General features: G+C 51.5%; 1 protein-coding gene across 4 annotated transcripts in view; it reads left to right on the top strand.

Annotated features, from left to right (window-relative positions):
- Positions 1–2365: 2365 nt before the first annotated feature.
- The window catches only part of SNX33 (sorting nexin 33), a 98325-nt gene continuing 79659 nt past the window's right edge, over positions 2366–21031 (top strand). Inside the window, exons 1-3 of one of the 4 annotated variants that reach the window (XR_014796927.1) lie at positions 2393–4941; positions 11027–19788; positions 19839–20541. Coding sequence is in view for 3 of the 4 variants with exons in the window: in XM_084905736.1 (XP_084761862.1) it covers positions 3474–4941; positions 11027–11280 (1722 nt within the window). In the remaining variant the exon portion in view is untranslated. Of the gene's footprint in view, positions 4942–11026; positions 20542–21031 lie in introns of those variants that run through there. The other 3 variants (XM_084905736.1, XM_084905735.1, XM_084905737.1) reach the window with 3 other exon arrangements.

The following is a 21031-nucleotide window of genomic DNA, read 5'->3' as shown; positions in this document are numbered from 1 at the left end:
CTTTCCCAACAGAATGAGCAGAATGTAGGGAAACCACAAAGGTTAGTGGTTTCCAGACACATGTGAGCAGAGGCTCTGTAACTCCTAGACTTGAAGAGAGTCCCTGGAAGGGAGGGAATGGGAGATACAAGTTCTGCAAGTGCCTGTGAGGCCGAAGTTTTCCCCAAAACCTGGAAATAAGGTTGGCCCTTGAAAGTTAGAAAAACCCACCCAGAACAGATGTGGGAGTAAAGCAAAGATGGTTGGCCTATAAATGTGTGAGAATTAAAGACCATCAAGTTGGTGGCTGGGGGTCTCTCAAGGGGCTGAGGCTGGATTAGAAGCCTAGTTGTGTGAGCAGAAATCCCAATTGTATTAAATGAGCTAATAAAGGTTAAGATGTTTACAACAGTGTCTCTAAGGAAGTAGCTGCTATTGTTTTTTAAAAAAGATACTTCATTGATTTTTCACAGAGAGGAAGGGAAAGGGAGTTAGAAACTTCAATGAGAGAGAAATATCTATCAGTTGCCTCCTGCACACCCCCTGCTGGGGATGTGCCCACAACCAAGGTACATGCCCTTGACCAGAATCAAACCTGGGATCCTTGAGTCTGCAGGCAGATGTTCTATCCACTGAGCTGAACCGGTTCAGGTGTAGCTGCTATTGTTAAACCCAGCTTGGAAGGAGGCTTTGTGAACAGCAGAGACATCACAGGAAAGAGGCATCCCAAAGCAGCTGGGAGAAACGTGTATTCAGACTGGTCATGGTGATACAGAACTGGGATAAACTGAGTCCTTAGCATCAAGGCTGCCCCTGTAGAGGGGGATACAAATTCAAGGTTTGTTCTTTGAGACTTGCCCTACCATCCCCTTTTCTCATTCTAGGGATTCCAGGTTCACTGTGCAAACCTTCTGGTAACTGGGCTTTCTAGGAGCAGCTCAAACTGCTTTATTCTATTGGTGCAAAAATTCAGGTTTCCCTCACAGCTCTATTTCTCTGTGCAAATTAATACCTGGGCTTTTGGGGTTTGTATAAAATACTTTTTTTTTTTTTTTTTTTTTTTTGGGTCAAATGCCAGACGTGCATAGGGAATTATATCTACTCACTGCACCAATGAATGAGTTTGGAGCTAGAGGCCTGCAAATCACACCCATCAAAACAGCCAATGGTGTGCACCTTTAGCAGTATTGCCTTCTGCCAGTTAATCTGCATCAAGTGGGGAGAGTGAGAATGATAGGGAATCCTAGCTAGAGGGGTAGGCAAGGCTCCAGGGCATAGCCTGGAAGGAGAGTAGGAACTGAGGCCTATGCTGCACATCTCTAGGAAGCTGTCCTCGATCCTTGCTCCATTCCAGGCTGGGTTCTGTGCACTCTCAAGCACATTTTATGTTACTGCTCACACTGGGCAAAGAGCCTCTGTCTACTTGTCCAAACACATCTGAGCCCCTGGAATGTAAGGACAGTGCTTCCTTGAGTGCATGATTGAATTAAACAGAGAGAGAATGCATGAATTAAGGACAAGAGAGTGAACTGTAAGCCTTCAAGGGCAGGAACCCGGAATGACTTGTGCTGTGGGCACAGTGCCTGGCAGTCAGTGCCCAAAATGTTCTGGACGGGCTGAGCAAGAGTAAAATCCTCCTTGCCTCTTCTTGGATGTCTACCCCGATTACCCCTCCCTCCTCCTCGCTGCTCCCCACCGTCCCCACCGCTGCACGAAGCAACACGGAACCGAGTGGTGTCTGGGCTTGTTTCTGTCGCTAACAAGATTTAGGCTCTTGATCTTTTTCCTTGAAAGAACTTTCCCAAGGCAGGGGTGCTCCTGTCTCTGGCTGAGGTTCTAGGACCCGCAGCGGCCAATATCCCAGGCCGCTCAGGCTTCTTCCATGAGGACGCCGCTGGCTCGGGGAGGGGCAGGGGTGGGCGAGGCTCCAGAGAACAGTGCAGGGCTGCATCGCCGCCCAGTCCCGCTGGGGCAGGGACGGGGTGGAGGGGGAGAGGGAAGGGGAGGAGGGGAGGTGGTGGGAGCGGCTCTCCACGCCCCCTTCCTCAATCCCCTTCCTCTGATATCCTCCTCACAGCCCCTCAATTTGCAAACTTTTGGGGTTTTCAAACACTGCGTTAAGGAAAAAGACGGGGGTGGGGGGGTGACCGGAGTCTAGGAGGCGGCGGTGGCTGGCGGGGAAGAGCTCGACGCTCCAGAGTCCAGACCCTCGGGGCGGAGGTACCTCCCATTGAGGGCTGACAGTCCTGGAGGCTCGGCCCCCCTACTTCCTGGGTCGTCTCTTTCTTCTCTCACCCCGATCTCACAGGAGCTGGTGTGGGCCACTGCCCGAAGAAAGAAGCCAGGAGCTGGGGGGGTGGGGAGGGGGAGGCGGAGTCGGAGCCCTGCGCCTCGCGGAAGTGCCGCGGAATTTGCCTGCCTTCTCTCCGCCACTCCCAGCCCTACCCCGCGCCGCCCGCCCGCCCGCCCCCCGCCTCCCGTTCCCTCCTTCCCCGCGGACGCCGCCTCCCAATCGCCTTTTTTTTTTTTTTTTTAAGCTGGCTTGTTGCTGGCGGTGTGGAGGGGCTGCAAGTGCCGGCGGAGGCGCGCTGGAGGCTCGGAGGCGGCCGGGCGCCATCTGCTCGCTGGGTCGCTCTGCAAACTCCTGAGTGTGAGCGCGTGCGGCGGGCGGGGGTCTGCGGGCGGCTTGCCTTCGGACCCGGTCCTCGGGTTCGGTCGGGTCAGCCTCAGGCTCAGAAACTGCTGAGGAATTAGGCAAACAAAAGAGGCCGCTCCGCCGGTGGGGCAAAGTCGCCCAAACGCTACTAAGCCCTCCGTAGCCCGAGCGGGCTGGAGGCCCCCGGACCGCCAGGGTCGGCGAGTTGGCGGCCTGTTGTGCAAGCCGCAGTCCTTGTTTTCCCGGCCTGGCCGGTTGGGAAGCTGGACACATCCACCCTTGGACTCGATTCAGGAAGGAGGCTGCTGCTTTTTTCCTTTGGATTTTCTGGAATTTTGGAAACCCAGTGGCCCAGGAGGAGGAGAAGGAGGAAGGAGCAGATCTGGGGAGGAATGTGAGAGTCTTCCAAGGCCCCGGGGGCCAGAAGGAGCTGGGAACCACAGCTGCCAGGGTTCTGGAACCGTGATTTCCGAGTGATTCTCTTTTGTTTTAGAACCTTGTTCCAGTGGAAAGTGGAATTTTTGCCCTCTCACTTCTCCAAGTCATTTGACTTTTCTCCTGGGAGTGGAAGGAGGGAGAAACTCCCCTTCAGGGCCTGCCAAGAGTGGTGAAGAAGACTATGGATATGAGGCTCCCCTGCCCCCAGACAGGTGCTGGGAGTTGTGATAGGGAAGTTTTGGAGCCATGGGCACAACTTTGAAGAGAGGGCTGGGTGCTGGGACCTGCATTAGGGGCGGAGAGACAGCTGCTGGGCCGGCCTTTGTTTGCTAGTGCGTTCTTGGACATCCTAGTTCTGGGCAGGACCCTTTCCTCATCTTTCTCTACCACTGGCCCAGCCATGGCACTAAAAGGCCGAGCCCTCTATGACTTCCACAGTGAGAACAAAGAGGAAATCAATATCCAGCAGGGTGAGGATTTGGTCATCTTCAGTGAGACCTCACTGGATGGTTGGCTGCAGGGCCAGAACAGCCTTGGTGAGACAGGGCTCTTCCCCGCCTCTTATGTGGAGATCATTAGCTCTGGCACCAGCTTCAACCACGCTGACTACTCCGGCAGCTCTGCAGGCTCTCCAGGCACCCAGGTGAGCTTGTATGACAGCTCCACGGTGGCCAACCTTGGGAGCGGTGGGGGCAGTGGCTTCCTTTCAAACCAGGGCAGCTTCGAGGATGATGATGATGATGACTGGGACGACTGGGACGATGGATGCACAGTGGTTGAGGAACCACGGACTGGTGGGATGGGCACCAATGGGTATTCGCCACTCAACCTATCCTACCCTGGTGCCTACCCCAGCCAGCACCTGGCCTTCCAACCCAAGCCACTCCTGGAGCGGCAGGACAGCCTGGCATCTGCTAAGCGAGGTAGTGTGGTGGGGCGCAACCTCAACCGTTTCTCATGCTTTGTGCGCTCTGGAGTGGAGGCCTTCATCTTGGGTGATGTGCCCATGATGGCCAAGATTGCTGAGACATACTCCATTGAAATGGGCCCTCGTGGCCCCCAGTGGAAGGCCAATCCCCACCCATTTGCCTGCTCTGTGGAAGACCCCACCAAACAGACCAAATTCAAGGGCATCAAAAGTTACATCTCCTACAAGCTCACGCCCACCCATGCTGGCTCCCCTGTCTACCGGCGGTATAAGCACTTTGACTGGCTCTATAACCGCCTGCTTCACAAATTCACTGTCATCTCTGTGCCCCACCTGCCAGAGAAGCAGGCCACAGGTCGCTTTGAGGAGGATTTTATTGAGAAGCGGAAGCGGCGGCTCATCCTCTGGATGGACCACATGACCAGCCACCCTGTGCTGTCCCAGTATGAGGGCTTCCAGCATTTCCTTAGCTGCTTGGATGACAAGCAGTGGAAGATGGGCAAACGCCGGGCAGAAAAGGATGAGATGGTTGGTGCCAGCTTCCTCCTCACCTTCCAGATCCCCACAGAGCACCAGGACCTGCAGGACGTGGAGGACCGTGTGGACACTTTCAAGGCCTTCAGCAAGAAGATGGATGACAGTGTCCTGCAGCTCAGCACTGTAGCGTTGGAGCTGGTACGCAAGCATGTGGGAGGCTTCCGCAAAGAATTCCAGAAGCTGGGCAATGCCTTTCAAGCCATCAGTCATGCCTTTCAGATGGACCCCCCCTTTAGTTCCGAGGCCCTCAACAGTGCCATTTCTCACACGGGCCGTACTTATGAAACTGTTGGTGAGATGTTCGCTGAGCAGCCCAAGAACGACCTCTTCCAGCTGCTCGACATGCTGTCTCTCTACCAGGGTTTGCTCTCCAACTTTCCTGACATCATTCACCTGCAGAAAGGTAAGAGCCAGTGCAGCACATCTGGAGAGCCTTACTGAATCTGCACTCTGCTGGACGTGGGGATGTGAGCATGGCCTACACAGAATGGAACAGCTCATCTTATCTTTCTGTCTCTGTCTTATTCATTCATTCAACAAGCGTGTTGAGCACCTACTATAAGACAGATGCTATTCTAGGTGTAGTGATATGGTCCCTGTCCTGATGAGGCTCACTGTTTACCTTCTTGTTGTCTTTTCTTCTTTCATTTATTTTTCTGTTTCTGTCTCATTTTTCCATTTACGCATTATACACTGAGCTCTTTAAAAAAATTTCTTTATTGATTTCAGAGAGGAAGGGAGAAGGAGAGAGAGAGAAACATCAATGACTGAGAGAGAATCATTGATCGGCTGCCTCCTGCACGACCCTCACTGGGGTTTGAGCCGCAACCCAGGCCTGTCCCCTTGGCCAGAATCGAATCTGGGACCCTTGAGTCGGCAGGCTGACGCTCTATCCACTGAGCCAAGTCGGCTAGGGCTACACTGAGCTCCTGAAAGTATCAGGCTGGGTTCTGGAAACACAGAGATGACCAGGGCCTAGGCCCTGCCCTTGAGGAGCACACATGGATACAGACTCAGATAACAAGCACAGTGTGGCTTGTCTTCCCACTGCCTCACAAGCTCACCTCCTTAGAACCGGTTCTCACCACTGCATATCCTTTCTGTGAGCTCCCAGTCTGGTGGGGAGGATTGTCCCCATTCTACAGGTATAGAGGGTGGTGTCCATAGGAGAGTAGTTGCATAGGGAGTCCACGGCCCAGCGGAGACTGTTTCTTTCTCTTGTGACTCCTCAAGCGCATATTCTTATTGGCCACCTCCCAAACCTGGCTGTGTTTTAATTTCTCACAGCCCCTCTGTGGGGGAGGAGCAGGATGGGCCCCTCGCTGTTACTGTGGGGCTGTCAAGGAACTGGCAGGGAAGTGACTCACTCTGTCACCCAGGGGCACCTGGGCTGGGGAGGAACCAGGGGCACATGGCCCATCTAACTACCCTTTCCCGAGCCTGGCTGTCTTCTTGCCTAAGCAGTGAATCCTGATCTGACCTATCTGGTGACTGAGTCCTGGAGACAACAAGCAGGGCAGACGTCAGGAGAGAGGTGTGGTCCTCCCTGCGGCTGCTTGGTAACTCAGGAAGAACGTCTCTAGGGCTTCTATAGGGTGGGTCCGCTCCGTGCCCCCTAGGCCTGAGGTCAGGCCTGGCTAGCTTGGGAGTTTTCCTCTGGGTGGGGTCAGGAGTCAGGCCTCTGGATTGAGCCTGGGGGTCGTCAGCAAATGCCACCCCCTGCCTCAGTACCCAGGAGAGTCTGGTGTAAACCAGCCTTGCTCTCCTTTAACAGGAGGTTGGCTTCTAGAACTTCTATAGCTCTCAGCTTCCTTCTCTCTTCACTTTCTCTTTTCTGTTCTTTGTCTTTTTCTCTCATCTCTCCATTCCTCTCCTCCTCCTTCCCTCTTCTTTCAGCTTCAGGAGACACGAGGCCTGAGCTCTAGTCTTGGCTCTTCCCCCCAATTTGCTGAAAATTGCCTTCCTGTCTCTGGGGTCTTAGTTTCCTGATCTATAAAACAAGGGAGGGTGGACCCTGAGCTCTTAGACCTTCAAGGTGGGGGAGGGAGACTTATGGGGAGGGTCTGGTTGAGGACAGTGATGCCTTAGATCTGGCTCTGAGCTCTGGAGCAGGGAGAGGGTAGGGGAGGCGGCCTGGCTGGCTGGTGGCCCGTTTGGAATGGAGCCACACCCTCACTGCTGCTTTAGGACCTGGGAAAGCTGGTTCAACCAGTTCCTTAGCAGGCCTGTTCCTACTGGGCAGCAGAAGAGGCAGCAGGAGGGAAAGCAGTGGCACAGTGATTAAACCGCTGTGCACGCCCCCTCCCTTGGTGGCTGGGGACCTTCACCCAGGGCAGAGCTGGGGGCAGGAAGGCAGCCCTATAATCGGGGCTCCCAGGCACACTCTTAAGTAGATGGGAGTAGAAGCCAACCTGGCTTTTCTGACCCCGGGGCAGGGAGACAGAGCTGAGAGAGGCCATTTCTGACTTTTCACTTGCCACTTGTGTTTCTAAGAGTCAGGGGCCAACAGTCCTCTGGGGTGATGTATTCAAGCTTAGGCAGAGGCTGGTCCACCTCCCCTTACCTGGAGGACCCTCTCCCCAATAATCAAAGCCCTTTTGGGCTTATTATTCCTCCTTCTGGACTCTGCACTGCCATTCCTAGGTCTGTGTTCTGGTGAGTTACAGAGGGGTTTGTAATCTGGCTGAGACAGAATTGGGCCGGCTTTGGGGGCCCAAATCCTGTTGGAGGGAGGAGGGGTCCCATGCTAGCCCTGCAAGGAGAGCCTTTTCTCAGAGGAAGGAGGAGGAAATTGGGTCCCCCAGGATTCTGTCCAGCGTGTCTGGGTATCTGCAAGATGGTGAGAGTCTGGGAGAGGTCATGGGAGGCGGGGAGTGGGAGGCCTAGATGGGATCAGGAGGCCAGGATTTAGATACACATTGTCTGTAAAGTGACCTTGAGAGAGTTTTCTCCCCTCAGTTTTACCTCAGTAAAATGGGAGATGGAGTCTAGTTGGCACTGAAATGAGGCTCACCAGCCTGTCTGCCCACTGGTCCAGCTCCTGGACCTCAGTCCAAATCAAAGCAGTTTTGGGGGTAATTGTCCCAGGGTAACTATTATTAGGGCCTGGGACAACAAGGGGAGACAGTGACTGCCCTGCCTAAGACTCATCACCCCCAAGCCAGGAGGTTGGTATGACCCCTTCCATTTTACAGACGAGGTGCAGTGAGGTGGGATGGTGAGCAGAGCAGGAATTGGAGCCCAGGTGTGTCTGATTCCACAGCCCAGGCAGTGTCCACTGTTCCTGATAGATGGGGGAAGGAGCTCTCTTAGGGATGGCTATTTGGAGTAGATGAGTTAGGAGGGGAAGGGAAAGGGAGGGAGGCTTGGATGCTGTAGTGCTAACTTAGTTGCAATCTTCTGTGGACTGGAGGCAGGCCCGGGACCACAAAGCATGCACGGAGGGGCCAGGGAGCTCCTAGATTGGCCAAGGCAAAGTGACTCTTACAGCCAGGCACCTGCCTGGGGGACAGGTGGGGCCTCCGTTCTGGGCTCTTGTCTAACCCTCCCTCTGCCATCCCTCCTAGGTTTCCATAAACAAAGAGAATCATTGCCATGAGCCACCACCAGCTGGTTCTTGCTGTGACTAAAAAGCAGTTTGTAGACAATTGCATGTAGCATCTTGAGCTTTTATTTGGTCAGATGCCATCCTAAGTACTTTATACATATTAGTTCAATCAAACTTCAATTACACTAGAGGGTAAATATTCTTATTCCATTTCACAGATGTGGAAACTAAAGCATTATCCTGCTATGAGCAGTTGTCAGTAGCATCATTTCTACCCAACCTGCACCCTTTGATGTGGGAAACCTGTAGACCAGGCAAGTGCAGAAGCTTGCTGGAGGTGACACAGTTAGGACCAGGACTCAGATCTCTTGCCCCCAACCTAGTGCAGATGGTTACAACCTCCAAGAAATGGGGATAAGACTGATTAAGCAGGGAGCTTAGGGACTATGCCTGGGACCATGGAGCTCTGAAACTCCAACCCTCCTTTTCCTATTCCTGGGACCCAGCCTACAGGACAACTGCCAGGGCAAGAGGCTCGCTCCCCTGGGTCTCTCAGGTTGACTCCAAAGTGGAATGTAGGGGGATGCTGGACAGGCCTGACTCCTGACCCCTGGCTGGTTTCTGGGCACTTTAGTGTCAGCTGGTCTAGGCCCCAGACCTGTGTTGCAGGGTAGAGAAGTGACAGAGAGCAGGGTGGGGCCTCCACCTCCCTCTTATCCCCATAGCCTCTGTCTCCTGTCCCTGGCTCCTTGCCTGGCTGTCTGTCTTTGGATACCTACAATTACATTAGATTAATTTCTATTATTTGGGCCTCAATCTCCTCATCAACAAAAGGGGCCTTTTCTTCCGCTAGGCTATGGGCAAGAAGTGCCTTCTCGAGTACAGGTCCACCCCCCACTGTACCTGGACTTTCTCAGGCAGGTGGAATCCAGGCTTGTCAGTGTCCCCTCTTCCAGTAGGTTCCTTTTGCTGAAGCTTAACTCCAGTTTTTTTGTCTTGCTGTTTTTTACCTGTTTAGTCCTTATTTCTTGGAACCTTCTCAAATTCCTGAGTCCATTGTCTGGGGGTCCCACACAAATGCCTGGGTGACCTGGCATGGGCTCCCTGCAGGAGGTGTCATGTGTACCTCCCAGCTGTGGAGGGATGTCTCTGGGCAGGCATTCCGTCTGTGAGGGGCAGGAAGGAGGTGGGAGCCCCTAGGCAAGTCCCTTCCCTTCATGGCCTGTTTCCTCTGCAGAGCAGTGGTTTGGGAGGTGGGGCAGGCCGCTGGCCTCTAGGGCCTCTCCTGCTCTGAAGTCTCTCATTAGGTCTTAGAGTGATCCTGCTTCTGCTGCCCAGGCCTGAGTAGTTGGAGCCGGAATGTGGCCGAAGGACTGAGTGGGCTGGGATCTGGTGACTTCAGGGTTATTTTGAATGCGGTGTGAGCAGCTCTGGAGACTGTTCAAACTTGAGTGTATCTGCCCCAAATGCCAATATTAGCCTATAAGCCATGCACTTGTTTACTAATTTGGTGCTGCCAGTTCTAAAGGCCCCCAGAGTTATTACCAGGATATAGAGTCCTGGGATTGGCATATAGTAATGCTCAATAAATGCATCTTGAATGCACTGAATAATTTGTAAAAATAACACATTTTGAAGTACCTTGAGAAGCCTCCTTAAAGAAGAAATGGGAAGTATGGATAATAAGCATGTTATTTGTATGCAGTGGATCCTTTTGAAGTACTTAATGGTGTGCTGTCCACCTTGCCAACCCTTCTCATCTCATTCTTCTTTGCACAATGGGTTCCCTACAGCTCTGAGGGAGTGAGTGCCAGGCCCTGGCAAACTGCCTCCCCCTCTCAGCTTCATTGCAGAATTAGTCAAGTACCTGTTAATTCCAAACTGGAATCCATTCACCAATTGCTTTGTTGATTCATTCAGATTCTTCCAAATTGGGTTACCTGCCCAGGTTCATCTCTTGCCCTCCATCTGTCACCTGGTTATTACAATGGCCTCCTCTAGTCCCCTGGGAGCTGGAGTGAGGAGGGGCCAGGATCTGTCTGGGGGGAGACACACACAAAGGAAAACTCCAGGTGGCCTTGGAGGCTCTGTTTTAGAGTAAGCAGTGTGATGTAGAGGGAAGCATTGTTCCTGGGAACACTGACGGGAGGTTTGAATTATGCATAGGGGTCCAGGGGGCAGAGAGATGAGTTAGGAAAGAGCAAGGTGAGTCTGATGAACATGGGATCAGTGTGAAATGGGTACAGGGACCAGCTCTCAGAGAGCCTTATGAATGGATGTGGATCTTGATCTGCAGACAGAGGGAAGCCAGGGAAAGCTTGGAACTCTGGGTGTCCAGCTTGGCTGCGTTCAGGTGCTCTGGAGAATCTCTTGAGGCTGGGACTGAGGTGTGAGGTCTTTGGAGGCCTGTTGTCCTTGTCCAGTGAGGGACACATTGAACATGTATCAGTGGGTATGTATCAGGATTTGCTGTGTGTTAGGCTTTGTTCTGGGTGCTAGAAATATTGAGCTCAGAGCCCATAGGGAGGCAGTCGAGAAACTGCAGGGTGGTGAGAGCTGTGGGGGAGGGAAACCCAGGCACCTGAGAACACTGGGAAGCACTTAATGCAGTGGGTTCCAGGGGAGGCTTTCTGGAGGAGGTAATGTCTGAGCTGAATTAGGATATCCGGGTTCTGGAATGTAGAGAGCAGAGCAGTGACTGCGGGGTGTGGGTTGTTGGTGCCACAGGTTTGGAGGGAAGATGGTGCATCTGTTTAGGTTCGGGTTGGGACATCCTGGTGGGGACACCCAGTTGGACCAGGAGTCTGGAGTCCAGGAGTGAGGCCTGAGTTGAATTAATGAGACCACTGTCTGCTCTTGGGGGTACTAACAGAGGGTTTAGGGAACAAATTGGGGACATCGGAGCCCTAACAACCCTTGTCTTCTGCTCTGCCTATGCCAGGCGCTTTTGCCAAGGTAAAGGAGAGCCAACGCATGAGTGACGAGGGCCGCATGGCACAGGACGAAGCAGATGGCATTCGCAGGCGCTGCCGCGTGGTGGGCTTCGCCCTGCAGGCTGAGATGAACCACTTCCACCAGCGCCGCGAGCTCGACTTTAAGCACATGATGCAGAGTTACCTGCGCCAGCAGATCCTCTTCTACCAGCGCGTAGGCCAGCAGCTGGAGAAGACGCTGCGCATGTACGACAACCTCTGACCTGAGTACCGGGCCCCACCCCACCATCAGCCTGGTCACTGCAGTGTACTTTGGTTTCCAGACTTCCTGCACCAGCAGCAGCTGGGGGTGGGCTGTGGAAGAGTCATGGGTACCCCGGGGGAAGTTCTCCATCCCTTAGAAGTGGGCACAGCAAGGGTGAGAATGGGACCAGGAACCCTCCAAACTGAGGCCTGGGCTGCTGGTCAGTCACTCTAGGCTAGGCCAGAGTCTTAGCTAACTGTAGAGCCTCTAGTCTCTGTGCACCTGGCCACCATCCCCTCATTCTGGGCCCTGCTGTGGTTCTGGGTCAAATGTTGAATACCCAGAGCTGTGACACACCTGCCCTCAGGGTGTCCCCAGTCAAAGTGGGAATCAATCACAGAAACAGATTTGGCGGGGGGGACGGGTAACACAGAATGTCCCATGGTAAATAAGGGGTTCCTGGAAGCTCACAGAAGGGTTCACTCATTCTGCAGGTCAGGGAAGACTCCACAGTGTAGGTGACATTCGAGTGGTGTCTTGAAGAATGACAAGGACTTGCCAGATAGTAAGTGAGGACAGTAGATGGGGAGGACATTTGGAAGAGAGGAACAGCATGGGCAAAGGTATATAGGCATGGAAACACCCTTCCTCTCTCCCTCCCCTTTCCCAAGCAAGTTTGCTACCTTACTTTGGTGGGGAGGGAGCTTCCTTGTCCCTTTGTCCCTGTCCCTGCCTCTGCCCCACCCTTACCCCCTGCAGGAGGGCCTGCAGGCCAACATCCTCCTGACTCCCTTTTACCTGCTAAGCCCCTAACATCCCTTGGTTAGGGGACCACACAGCATCTTTTCCCTGGGTTCAAGGTGTTAAGAAAAGTCATAAACCCCAGGGCCCTGGTGTTATTTTCCTGGAGGGCACACCCAAAAGGTACCAGATATTTGAGTTCACAGCAATAGTTCCTCACACTCCAGCAGGCTCAGACCTCGGGTTTCTAGGGTCCTTGGTCCTATGAATCCCTGAATTCTTCTGGTGCACAGTGGGAAACCCAGGGGAAAATATAGGTCAATTGACCCTGGGTCCACCTGCTGATGGCCAGTCTCATTGTGATGCCTGCCTGGATTCTGGCCATTTACACTGTCTCCAACTCATGTTTATGTTACTCCTTCCCCCAGGCCAGGGGGTGGTCCAGCAGCAGTTGGGTGGAACTGACAGGTGCCACTGCTAGCCCCCTCCAGGAGGTCATGGCCATTCCTGGTGGCTGCTGCTTGAATATTTTTTCTTGATAAACTTTTTTACAATTAAGATAACAAAAAGATGACTTTTAAACTTAGATCTCAGAGGGCATGAGGGTGTGGGAAGGATAGAACCCTGATTGTCCCTGAGGTTATGATAGGCACAAAATTTACCCCAGAACCTCAATAGTTGGGGAGAAGGCTGTGCTGGTGGGAGGTGCTATTTGGGGATCTAGAGGTGGCCAAGAACACCTCTAGATAGTTTCACACCCTTCTCAGACCTCACTATCTTCTCACAATGGTGAAGTCCTGCCAGGGATTTGGCTGTGCTGCTCTGATCTAGGGCGGAGGGTTGCATGAAAAAGGGATAGGAGACCATGTTTCAGGACAGTCTAATAGATGGGGTTCCTCTCCTCAGGGAGGCCCCAGCCCAGGGAAGGAGGTGGGGCTCAGAAACGGTGTCCTTTCCTAGGCAGTCCTGAATACCCAGCCATGTGGTGGCTTCCATGTTGGAAACTGAGGAGGACTCCTCAGCCCTGCCGTTGGGGTGCCCCAGGCAGGATGTGCAGGGAACTTCACACCTGGAACAGAGAAGTGTGGTGGAAGCACAGTGTTCTTTCAGGGCAGTGTGGACTTGGTGTAGGAGAAGTGCCTGGGTCCAGACATCAGGGGAGGCTTTGGCTAGGCCAGGGGCCTGGGGGCTCAGCGCAGTGAGATAAGGAAAGGGTTGGCAGATGCATTGGGGGAGAGGGCAGCAAGGGCTCTCCATTCAGGGTAGAATGTCCTCAGAGGAAATTCTGGAGTGGGCCCTTGACCCTGAGTCAAGTTAGGTCAGATTTGGGACTTTGTGGAATTTTTCCCCTCCCTCCTCGCTGCTCTCCTTCCTTCATATCTAGTCCCTTTGAGGACCTTCTCCCCCTTAATCTTTTCTCAGCGTTGACCTCTAATTAGCCTTCTGCAGAGAGCAATCTGACCACAGCAAGGGGACTGTTGGGAGAGGGTTTGGGGAAACTTCTCAAGGTCAGTCTGAGAAGGGTGGGAATGCTCCTCTTGGCCCACAGTGCCTGGAAAGTCCCCATGCATGCTTCCTGCCCTGGGACTGCCCTCTGTGTCCCTTCCTTAAAAGGGGACCATCTCCCATACCTCCCATCCTCAGGGTGAGGGAGTTGCCTGACACCAGATCAGCATGCACCTAGGAGAAGAACCAGAATGTGAAGTGTTGGGACGGGCTAGGCCTACTGAGATCTGTAGGCTGAGATAGCATGTGTGTGGTGAGGACTGAATATCATAGTCCCTCTCCCTATTCTTCCTCCCTCCTTCCCTCCTTCCCTCCCTCCCTGTCTCTCTCTCTCCCTCCCTCCCTCCCTCCTTCCTTCCTTCCTTCCTCCCTTCCTTTTCGGTCTGTGTGGGATAGGGTGTTGGGGGAATTTGAGATCTGTTGGGTCTGGCCAGAGCTCCTTTCTGCAGGAGACTGGGGGAATAGTGTGGGGGAAAATCCTGCTGGCTGGCCTCAGTCACATACCAGACATTTGTTCTAGACTAAGCTGGGCCCAGCTGCCTCCAGTTCGCTCCCTCATTTTTGTCTGAGGCGAATGGAAAACCGGGCCTCTCTTTCTGCCCTGGGCAACTACCCTGATATCCAATCTTGGCCCAGCTCAGGAAAGGAATCTGTTTTGTGGCCACATGTGGGGTGTTGGGGATGGAGGTGGTTCTCAGATCCTGCATCTTGTTGCCTCCTGGACACAGGAGGGCTGTGAACCACTGTGCCACAGCTGGAACAGAGCCAGGCCTGGGGAATTCAGGCGGTCCTAGGCTCAGTTCACCGCCACACTTCCCATCCTGTAGCACAGCCACACAGTCATCCATACACCCACATGGTCCTTGATACTGTTGCCCAACCCAAAGCAGACAGCCACACACAGCCACACACCTTTCCCACAGGCACATAAACCTCTCTTGGCCACATATACATATCTGCATGGTCATGTGCTCTCACAATTGCACTCCTATCTACAGTGCCACATACTATCACACATTCACAGCCATGTCCACACTTGGCTATGTCTATACATGTTATCTGTTCACTATGTCAGTCCCAGCTATGGCATCACTCTCAGCCATACCACAGTCTCATGCACACAGTAATACTCTCACACAGTGATACATGCAAACTGCCACAAAGTCACATGTGAATATAGCAAAGGTGTCCCACATATAGCTGCACCTGTGGGACACCTTCTGGGGCAGTGTGTGAGCCACCTCCAGCCATCTGGGATCACCCATCACCCGACACATCCACATTAGTTCTTCATTGCACAGACAAGGAACATGAGGTCCAGGGAGGGGTGGCAGCTGGCTGCATCAGTGTGCCAGGGGATGCTTCGGGCCAGAAGTCAACTCCTGGTAGGCTCTCTGGCCTGGCCTTGTGAACCCATGGGCCAGTGCCTAAGTTTAGGCTGTCTCTGAAGGCCCCTGGCTGAAGCCACCAAACAAAGTTCCAGGCATCTACCGCCTCTTGGGCTAAAGCTGAGGCTGCTGCATCTGCAAGAGCCAGGATGCAGTGGGCAGAGCCCAGGCCTTGGGCTGGAGGAACATTCCTGCACCATCTCCCTAAGTATGTGAGGACTGGGCCCATCCTACCTGTCTGCTGCTGACTCAGACCTCTAGCAGTCAAGCCTTCTGGGCTCCTGCCACCCTTCCACAAACCTGCTTTCCTACCAATTCGGCTGTGGTACCTCTCTCCACTTGCCAGGCCAGAAAGAGTCAGTGAGCCCGGCAGAATGACCATGGGGAACAATAAAAACTCACCTCCCCAAACAGAGCTCAGAAAGGACAAATATGAAATGTCTCTGGGATTCAACATAGCTTAACAAAAACATTTTTCCTTGAGTTTTGTTTTGTTAGACAAAGCTCAGTGCAGTCCAATCTGTTTAAAAAAACTGTCTCACACAGCTGTGACCTCCTTGGTTCATACAGCAGCCTTACTAGGCATCATTATTCCATTTCATGGACCACGACTTGGCCAGTGGGAGAATAGGATCTGCCTATGATCACACGATGAGTCTGAGGCCTCTGGACTCAAACCCAGCTCTCTGGATCCATTCCTTAAAGTCACATGAATTAACTTCTTTAGGTTAGAAGGAAGAGGGGGTGGCAGGTTTCCACTTCAGAGGTGGTAAAGAATGGGAGGCTGGTGAGCCCAGCTGCTGAAGGGTGAAGGGGCTTGACGGTAGGTGGATCCTGTCAGCACCCAGTGATGAAGAGGCTGACCAGGCACTCCGTTACAGGTGAATGTGTGAAGAGCATTCCTACATTTTCCTATAACTGACTTGTGTTCCTCTCTTGCTTTTTCATTTCCTCACATGGCTGAAATTTAATTTCACATCAGTATGAGGACCCTTTCTTTTCTGAGGGATGCATCTACGTTTTGGGGGTGGCACATTTGAAGACGATAGGCCCCTGGCACTTTGAATTTTAGAGGCTGAATCCCACACCCTGTCACGTAAGAAATTTTGCTGGCATTCCACATTAAAGTCATTAATATATACCAATTTGAGTTAGGTTCATTACTACTTAACAATGTATTGTCTTATAGATATTTAATTAAACTTTATTAATTTTGATTTTTGTCTTTTTTCTGGTCATGTTCTCCTACTTGCCTCCTCACCCCTTATTTCTTTGATCCCCATACTGAGGCCTGGGGGTCTGGCCCTTTCTCTGTTTTGAGACGCAGGGCCCCCTCAATTGCCCCTGAACCTTGTGGCCCACAAGGAACCTCAGGGGGGTGGCAGTGTCCCTCTGTGGGGCTTGTGATCATCAGTCCATAGCTCCGACCTCACGCTCAAGCACAAGGAGATCTGGAGGCTGCTTAGAGACACTGCCACCCTCTGTTGTCTGAGGTCTGGGGCATCTGTTGTCTTCCAGTGTAAGCAGCACCACGAGGGACAGTGGGTGGTCAATATTTCATAACCACCCTATGTGTTCATTTATAACAGGAATTTCAAATGGTTTTCAGGAGGGTTACATGAGCAAAATTGGTCATCTGGACAGTGCCTGCACATTGCAAGTGCTCAGTAAGGACCCACAGGGATTGTCAGCCTCTGAGCAGAAACTTAGAGCAGCTCTTGAGCCAAAAATATGTGGGCTTCATTTCATAGGTATTTGTCAGTCCAGGCCAGGAGGTGTCCTGGCTGTTACATATTTCAATGCACACAGGATAGCATGGCCCAATACTTATGACACAGGCTCACACTTCAGGACTTCCTCAACAGACTCCCTGGGGGATCTTAGGCAAGGTCACCGTTCAGTCTCAGTTTCCCCCAACATCACTTGAGTGATGGTTATCACAATTAGGGCCTGAGATCACAAGTGCCACTGTCCCCATCAGGTGTGCTTTGTCCTCAAGCCATAGAGCCAGTAAGGCAGAGGTGGGCCTGAGTGCACAACAGCTACCATTGTGTAGCTGCTATGTACTGGGCATTGGGCTAAGGGACTCCCATGAATTATTGTCCACAAGTCTGGAAGGTTAGAACTATTGCCAACCTTTTCTATTATAGAAGAGGCATTGAATCACCTGTGTTTGGCTGGTTATGCAGCTGTTCAATGGTGGATGGGGCTGAGGGCTGCCTGAGCATGAAGCACTGCCCTTCCCCATTGCACTAGGCTGCCTATCAATGGCTGGCAGGCTGGATGGGGGCAAGGGGGAACCCAGAGGGTGGTTGGGAGAGAGGGCAGCCATCCTGTAGAATGAATGCAGGAGTGCTGGGAATAGGGCAGTTGGTAGTATTAGGTAAACATGGAGGTGCGACTTCAAGTCAAGGTAAAAGGGCAGAACGCTTGGCCCATAGAGAGCACTGAACAAATATTTGTTGAGTGATAATTTTCTGTAGGGCCTCAGACTGGAGTGTGGGAGCAGGATCTGGTCATGGAGGAAGGGATTGGTCAGGTGAGACCAAGGGCAGGGAGCTGGAGTCAGAGGCTAGGCTCTAGTCTCTGAGAAGAATCTGAGTCAGGAGCCTCCTTGTTAAAGGAGCCAGTATGGGCAGGAATGAGATTTGGTAGGAAAATACTGGGGTGGGGGTGCCAAGGCTGAGCTTGGAAGGATTGGAGTCAGACGGGAGCTCTGACCCCGGGGCTTTGATGTGGGAGAAGACTGGGGCAGGCAGAGGTCAAGTGGTGGGGTCTGTGTCTATCCCTGATACTATGGAATGTGTGCTTCCAGCTGTGTGGTGGCTGAGTGCATCTGTGCCTGATGTATAGGTCCCTGTGGTGGCGCTCTATGTTTGCATGCATGTGTTAGCCTTGGAACCATATTCAGCTTCTTTTTCTCTCATCCGCCATGTCTCATTCATAAGCAAACTTTTGTTAGATCCTCAAAAAAGACCCAAAATCTGACCCATTTCATCATCTCACTGCTTGGCCTAAGCCCTAACCATGCCTGCCTGGATTATTACAGTAGCCCCCAACATGCTTCTATGCTCTCTCACCGGCTCCAGGACAATCTAGCAAGAGCCAGAGTAATCTTTTCAAACCATATTCTAAACCAAATTATGCCTCTCCCCTGCTTTCAACCTGTAGGGTTCCTACCATTTGTAAGATAGATTCCAAACTCTTAGTCTCTGTGATATTACCCACAACTCCAGGCCCACTGAACTATTGGCTATTCCTCACATAGGCCCAACTTGCTGTACCTCAGGGCCTTTGTGCTTGTTGGCCCTTCTGTCTAGAATGTTTTCCCTCCCAGATGTCTGGGTGGGTCACACCTCAGTTAATTTAAGTCTTTGCTTACATATTACCTCTTTGGAGAAGCCTTCCCTGACCATCCAAAGAGTCTTTCTAGCCCTGGCTGGGTAGCTCATTTGGTTAGAGCATTGTCCTGATATGCAACAATCCTGGTCAGGGTACATACAAGAATCAACCAATGCCTGGGGTGGTGGCGGCCCGGCCTGTGGGAATCCACTGCCATGGGAAAGTGACATGCCTCTGCCCACTGTTCCACCACAGTGGCAATACATGAGGAGACCCTGCAGCAGGGGCAGTGGCAGTGGCTCCTGAGCCCTGATATGGAGGAGAGACTCGACAGGAATGTGCTAGCCAGCCCCAGCGTTGGTAGCAGCGGTGGCATCGGGCTGGTGGACATGCATAGCCCTTGGTCAGGGACCGATCAGTGCCTATCGCTAAAGGCTCTCTCCATGTGCCTGCTCTCGCAGGCTTTCTCAGTCACGGATCTTGACAACAGCTTAGCCCCACCGGACACATTTTTCCTGGCTGCTGCTCTGGACTCCTACAGCGTCCCTCTCAAACCCATGACAGCCTGGATCACCCTCCTTGGTTCAGCATGAGCCCTGGAGTCCCCTGTCCTCTCTACTTCCAGGCTGCTTCTAGCTTTCATCAGCTCCTCTGTTCCCTGCTGCAGAATGAATGCTCTAACACCAGGACGGTTCTGCTTGAAATTGGAGTTTTCGGGACAGACTGTTAACCTTAGAACAGCTGGTCATTTTAGTGAGAGGTTTTTCAGATCGAGGAGAAGTATTTCTATTGGTGATTTCTCCCTAAAATAGTAACTTAGTGACTTCTTAACCTTTCTGACATCCTCCTGTGTAAAGTAGGGGAAGGTGTCTCCGTAATATCTTCAGGCAAAGAAACCAAAGTATCCAGCCCATCATCTAGTTTTTTTCTTTATTTCTTGGTTTATTGTGTTGTTAAGTAAGAAATGTGTACTCATTGTAAAAAAAAACAAACAAAAAAACAAAACAAAACAAACAAAAAAAACACAAATAGTACAGAAATTCAGAGTAAAAATTATTATATTTCACTAAATTTTTTAAGGCAGTGAGACTTTTTGAATCATCTAACCTCCTAAAAGCAGTTCACATTATTCAGTTCATTTTTATATTAAAACTTAGGACTGCATTTCTTATGGTTTTGTTTCAAAAGCTATTTTCTCTGGAAAAAGTATTACCCAACACCAGTGGATCAAATATTTAAACATGCAGATGCTGGGTATATAATTTTACCCTTGTGGTTTTTAGCCTCACTCTGTGGACCACTAAGACTTTGCTGCTACTTGAACATAGTAATGTAGTTGCCATCTTACTATTCAGTGTTTTGTTCACTAGTTCTGGAGGAGGACTGCTTTTTAAAAATTTTTATTAAAAAATATTTTAATTGATTTCAGAGAGAGAGGGAGAGATAGAAACATCCACGATGAGAGAGAATCATTGATTGGCCCAAGGTGGCCCCTCCATGTGGTCATAAGATGGCCACCCCCATATGGTCACAAGATGGCTGCCCCCATGTGGTAATAAGATGGCTGCATCCATGTCATCACAAGATGGCTGCCACAAGATGGCCAGCAGGGGAGGGCAGTTGGGGGCAAACAGGCCAGCAGGGGAGGGCAGTTGGGGGTGATTGGGCCTGCAGTGGAGGGCAGTTGAGAGTGACCAGGCCTGCAAGGGGAGGACAGTTAGGGATGACGAGGCTGGCAGGGGAGGGTAGTTGGAGGGGACCAAACCTGCAGGGAAGGGCAGTTGGGGTGATTGGGCCGGCAGGGGAGCAGTTAGGCATCAGTCAGGCTGGCAGGGGAGTGGTTAGGGGGTTGATAAGGTTGGCAGGCAGAAGCAGTTAGGGGCAATGAGGCAGGCAGGCAGGCAGGTGAGCGGTTGGGAGCCAGCAGTCCTGGATTGTGAGAGGGATGTTGATTGTGGGATCAGGCCTAAACCAACAGTTGGACATCCCCTGAGGGGTCCCAGATTGGAGAGGATGCAGGCTGGGCTAATGGACACCCCCTCCCAGTGCACAAAGTTTGTAAAATAACGGTCAAAGAACTTCCATTTTAGCCGAAACCGGTTTGGCTCAGTGGATAGAGCGTCGGTCTGTGGACTGAAGGGTCCCGGGTTTGATTCCGGTCAAGGGCATGTACATTGGTTGCGGGCACATCCCCAGTGGGGGGTGTGCAGGAGGCAGCTGGTCGATGTTTCTCTCTCATCGACGATTCTAGCTCTCTATCTCTCTCCCTTCCTCTCTGTAAGAAAAATTAATAAAATATATTTTAAAAAAAAGAACTTCCATTTTATTAATATGAAATGTACCTATTTAATATAACAACATTATAAATACTTATTTAATCATAACAAAATCTTCAAAGGTTGTTTAATTGTAACACATTCATTAAAATAAATTTAAGTATTACACATTTTTACAGTGTGATATTTGCTCCTTTTTGCTTGAAAAAAATTTATGGATTTTTGGCTCCAATGATGTTACTGCAAGATGGAGAGCCATATTTATTTCAAGCTGAGACTGGTACTGAGTTTTAATTGCTGTGACTGATGAAAATGTTTTTTGCACAAATATGTTGTTGAAAATTGAATCAAAATTTTCATTGCTTTTCACTCAACAATGGGTATTCACTTTTAACAGAGATCCAAAAATGAGGTCATGATAAGAATGACTAGAAATTAGCTTTGAGACTGTTGTTGGATGATATTGTTGAGGCTTTAGATTGTTGAGGCTTTCTTTTGTTGAGGCAATAGATTGTT

Source organism: Pipistrellus hanaki (genome assembly GCF_964339955.1).
Source record: "Pipistrellus hanaki genome assembly, chromosome: 1".
In the NCBI taxonomy this organism is placed as follows: Eukaryota; Metazoa; Chordata; class Mammalia; order Chiroptera; family Vespertilionidae; genus Pipistrellus; species Pipistrellus hanaki.
The sequence above is the reverse complement of the archived record's forward strand: the minus strand, read 5'-3'. Positions and strand labels throughout refer to the sequence as shown.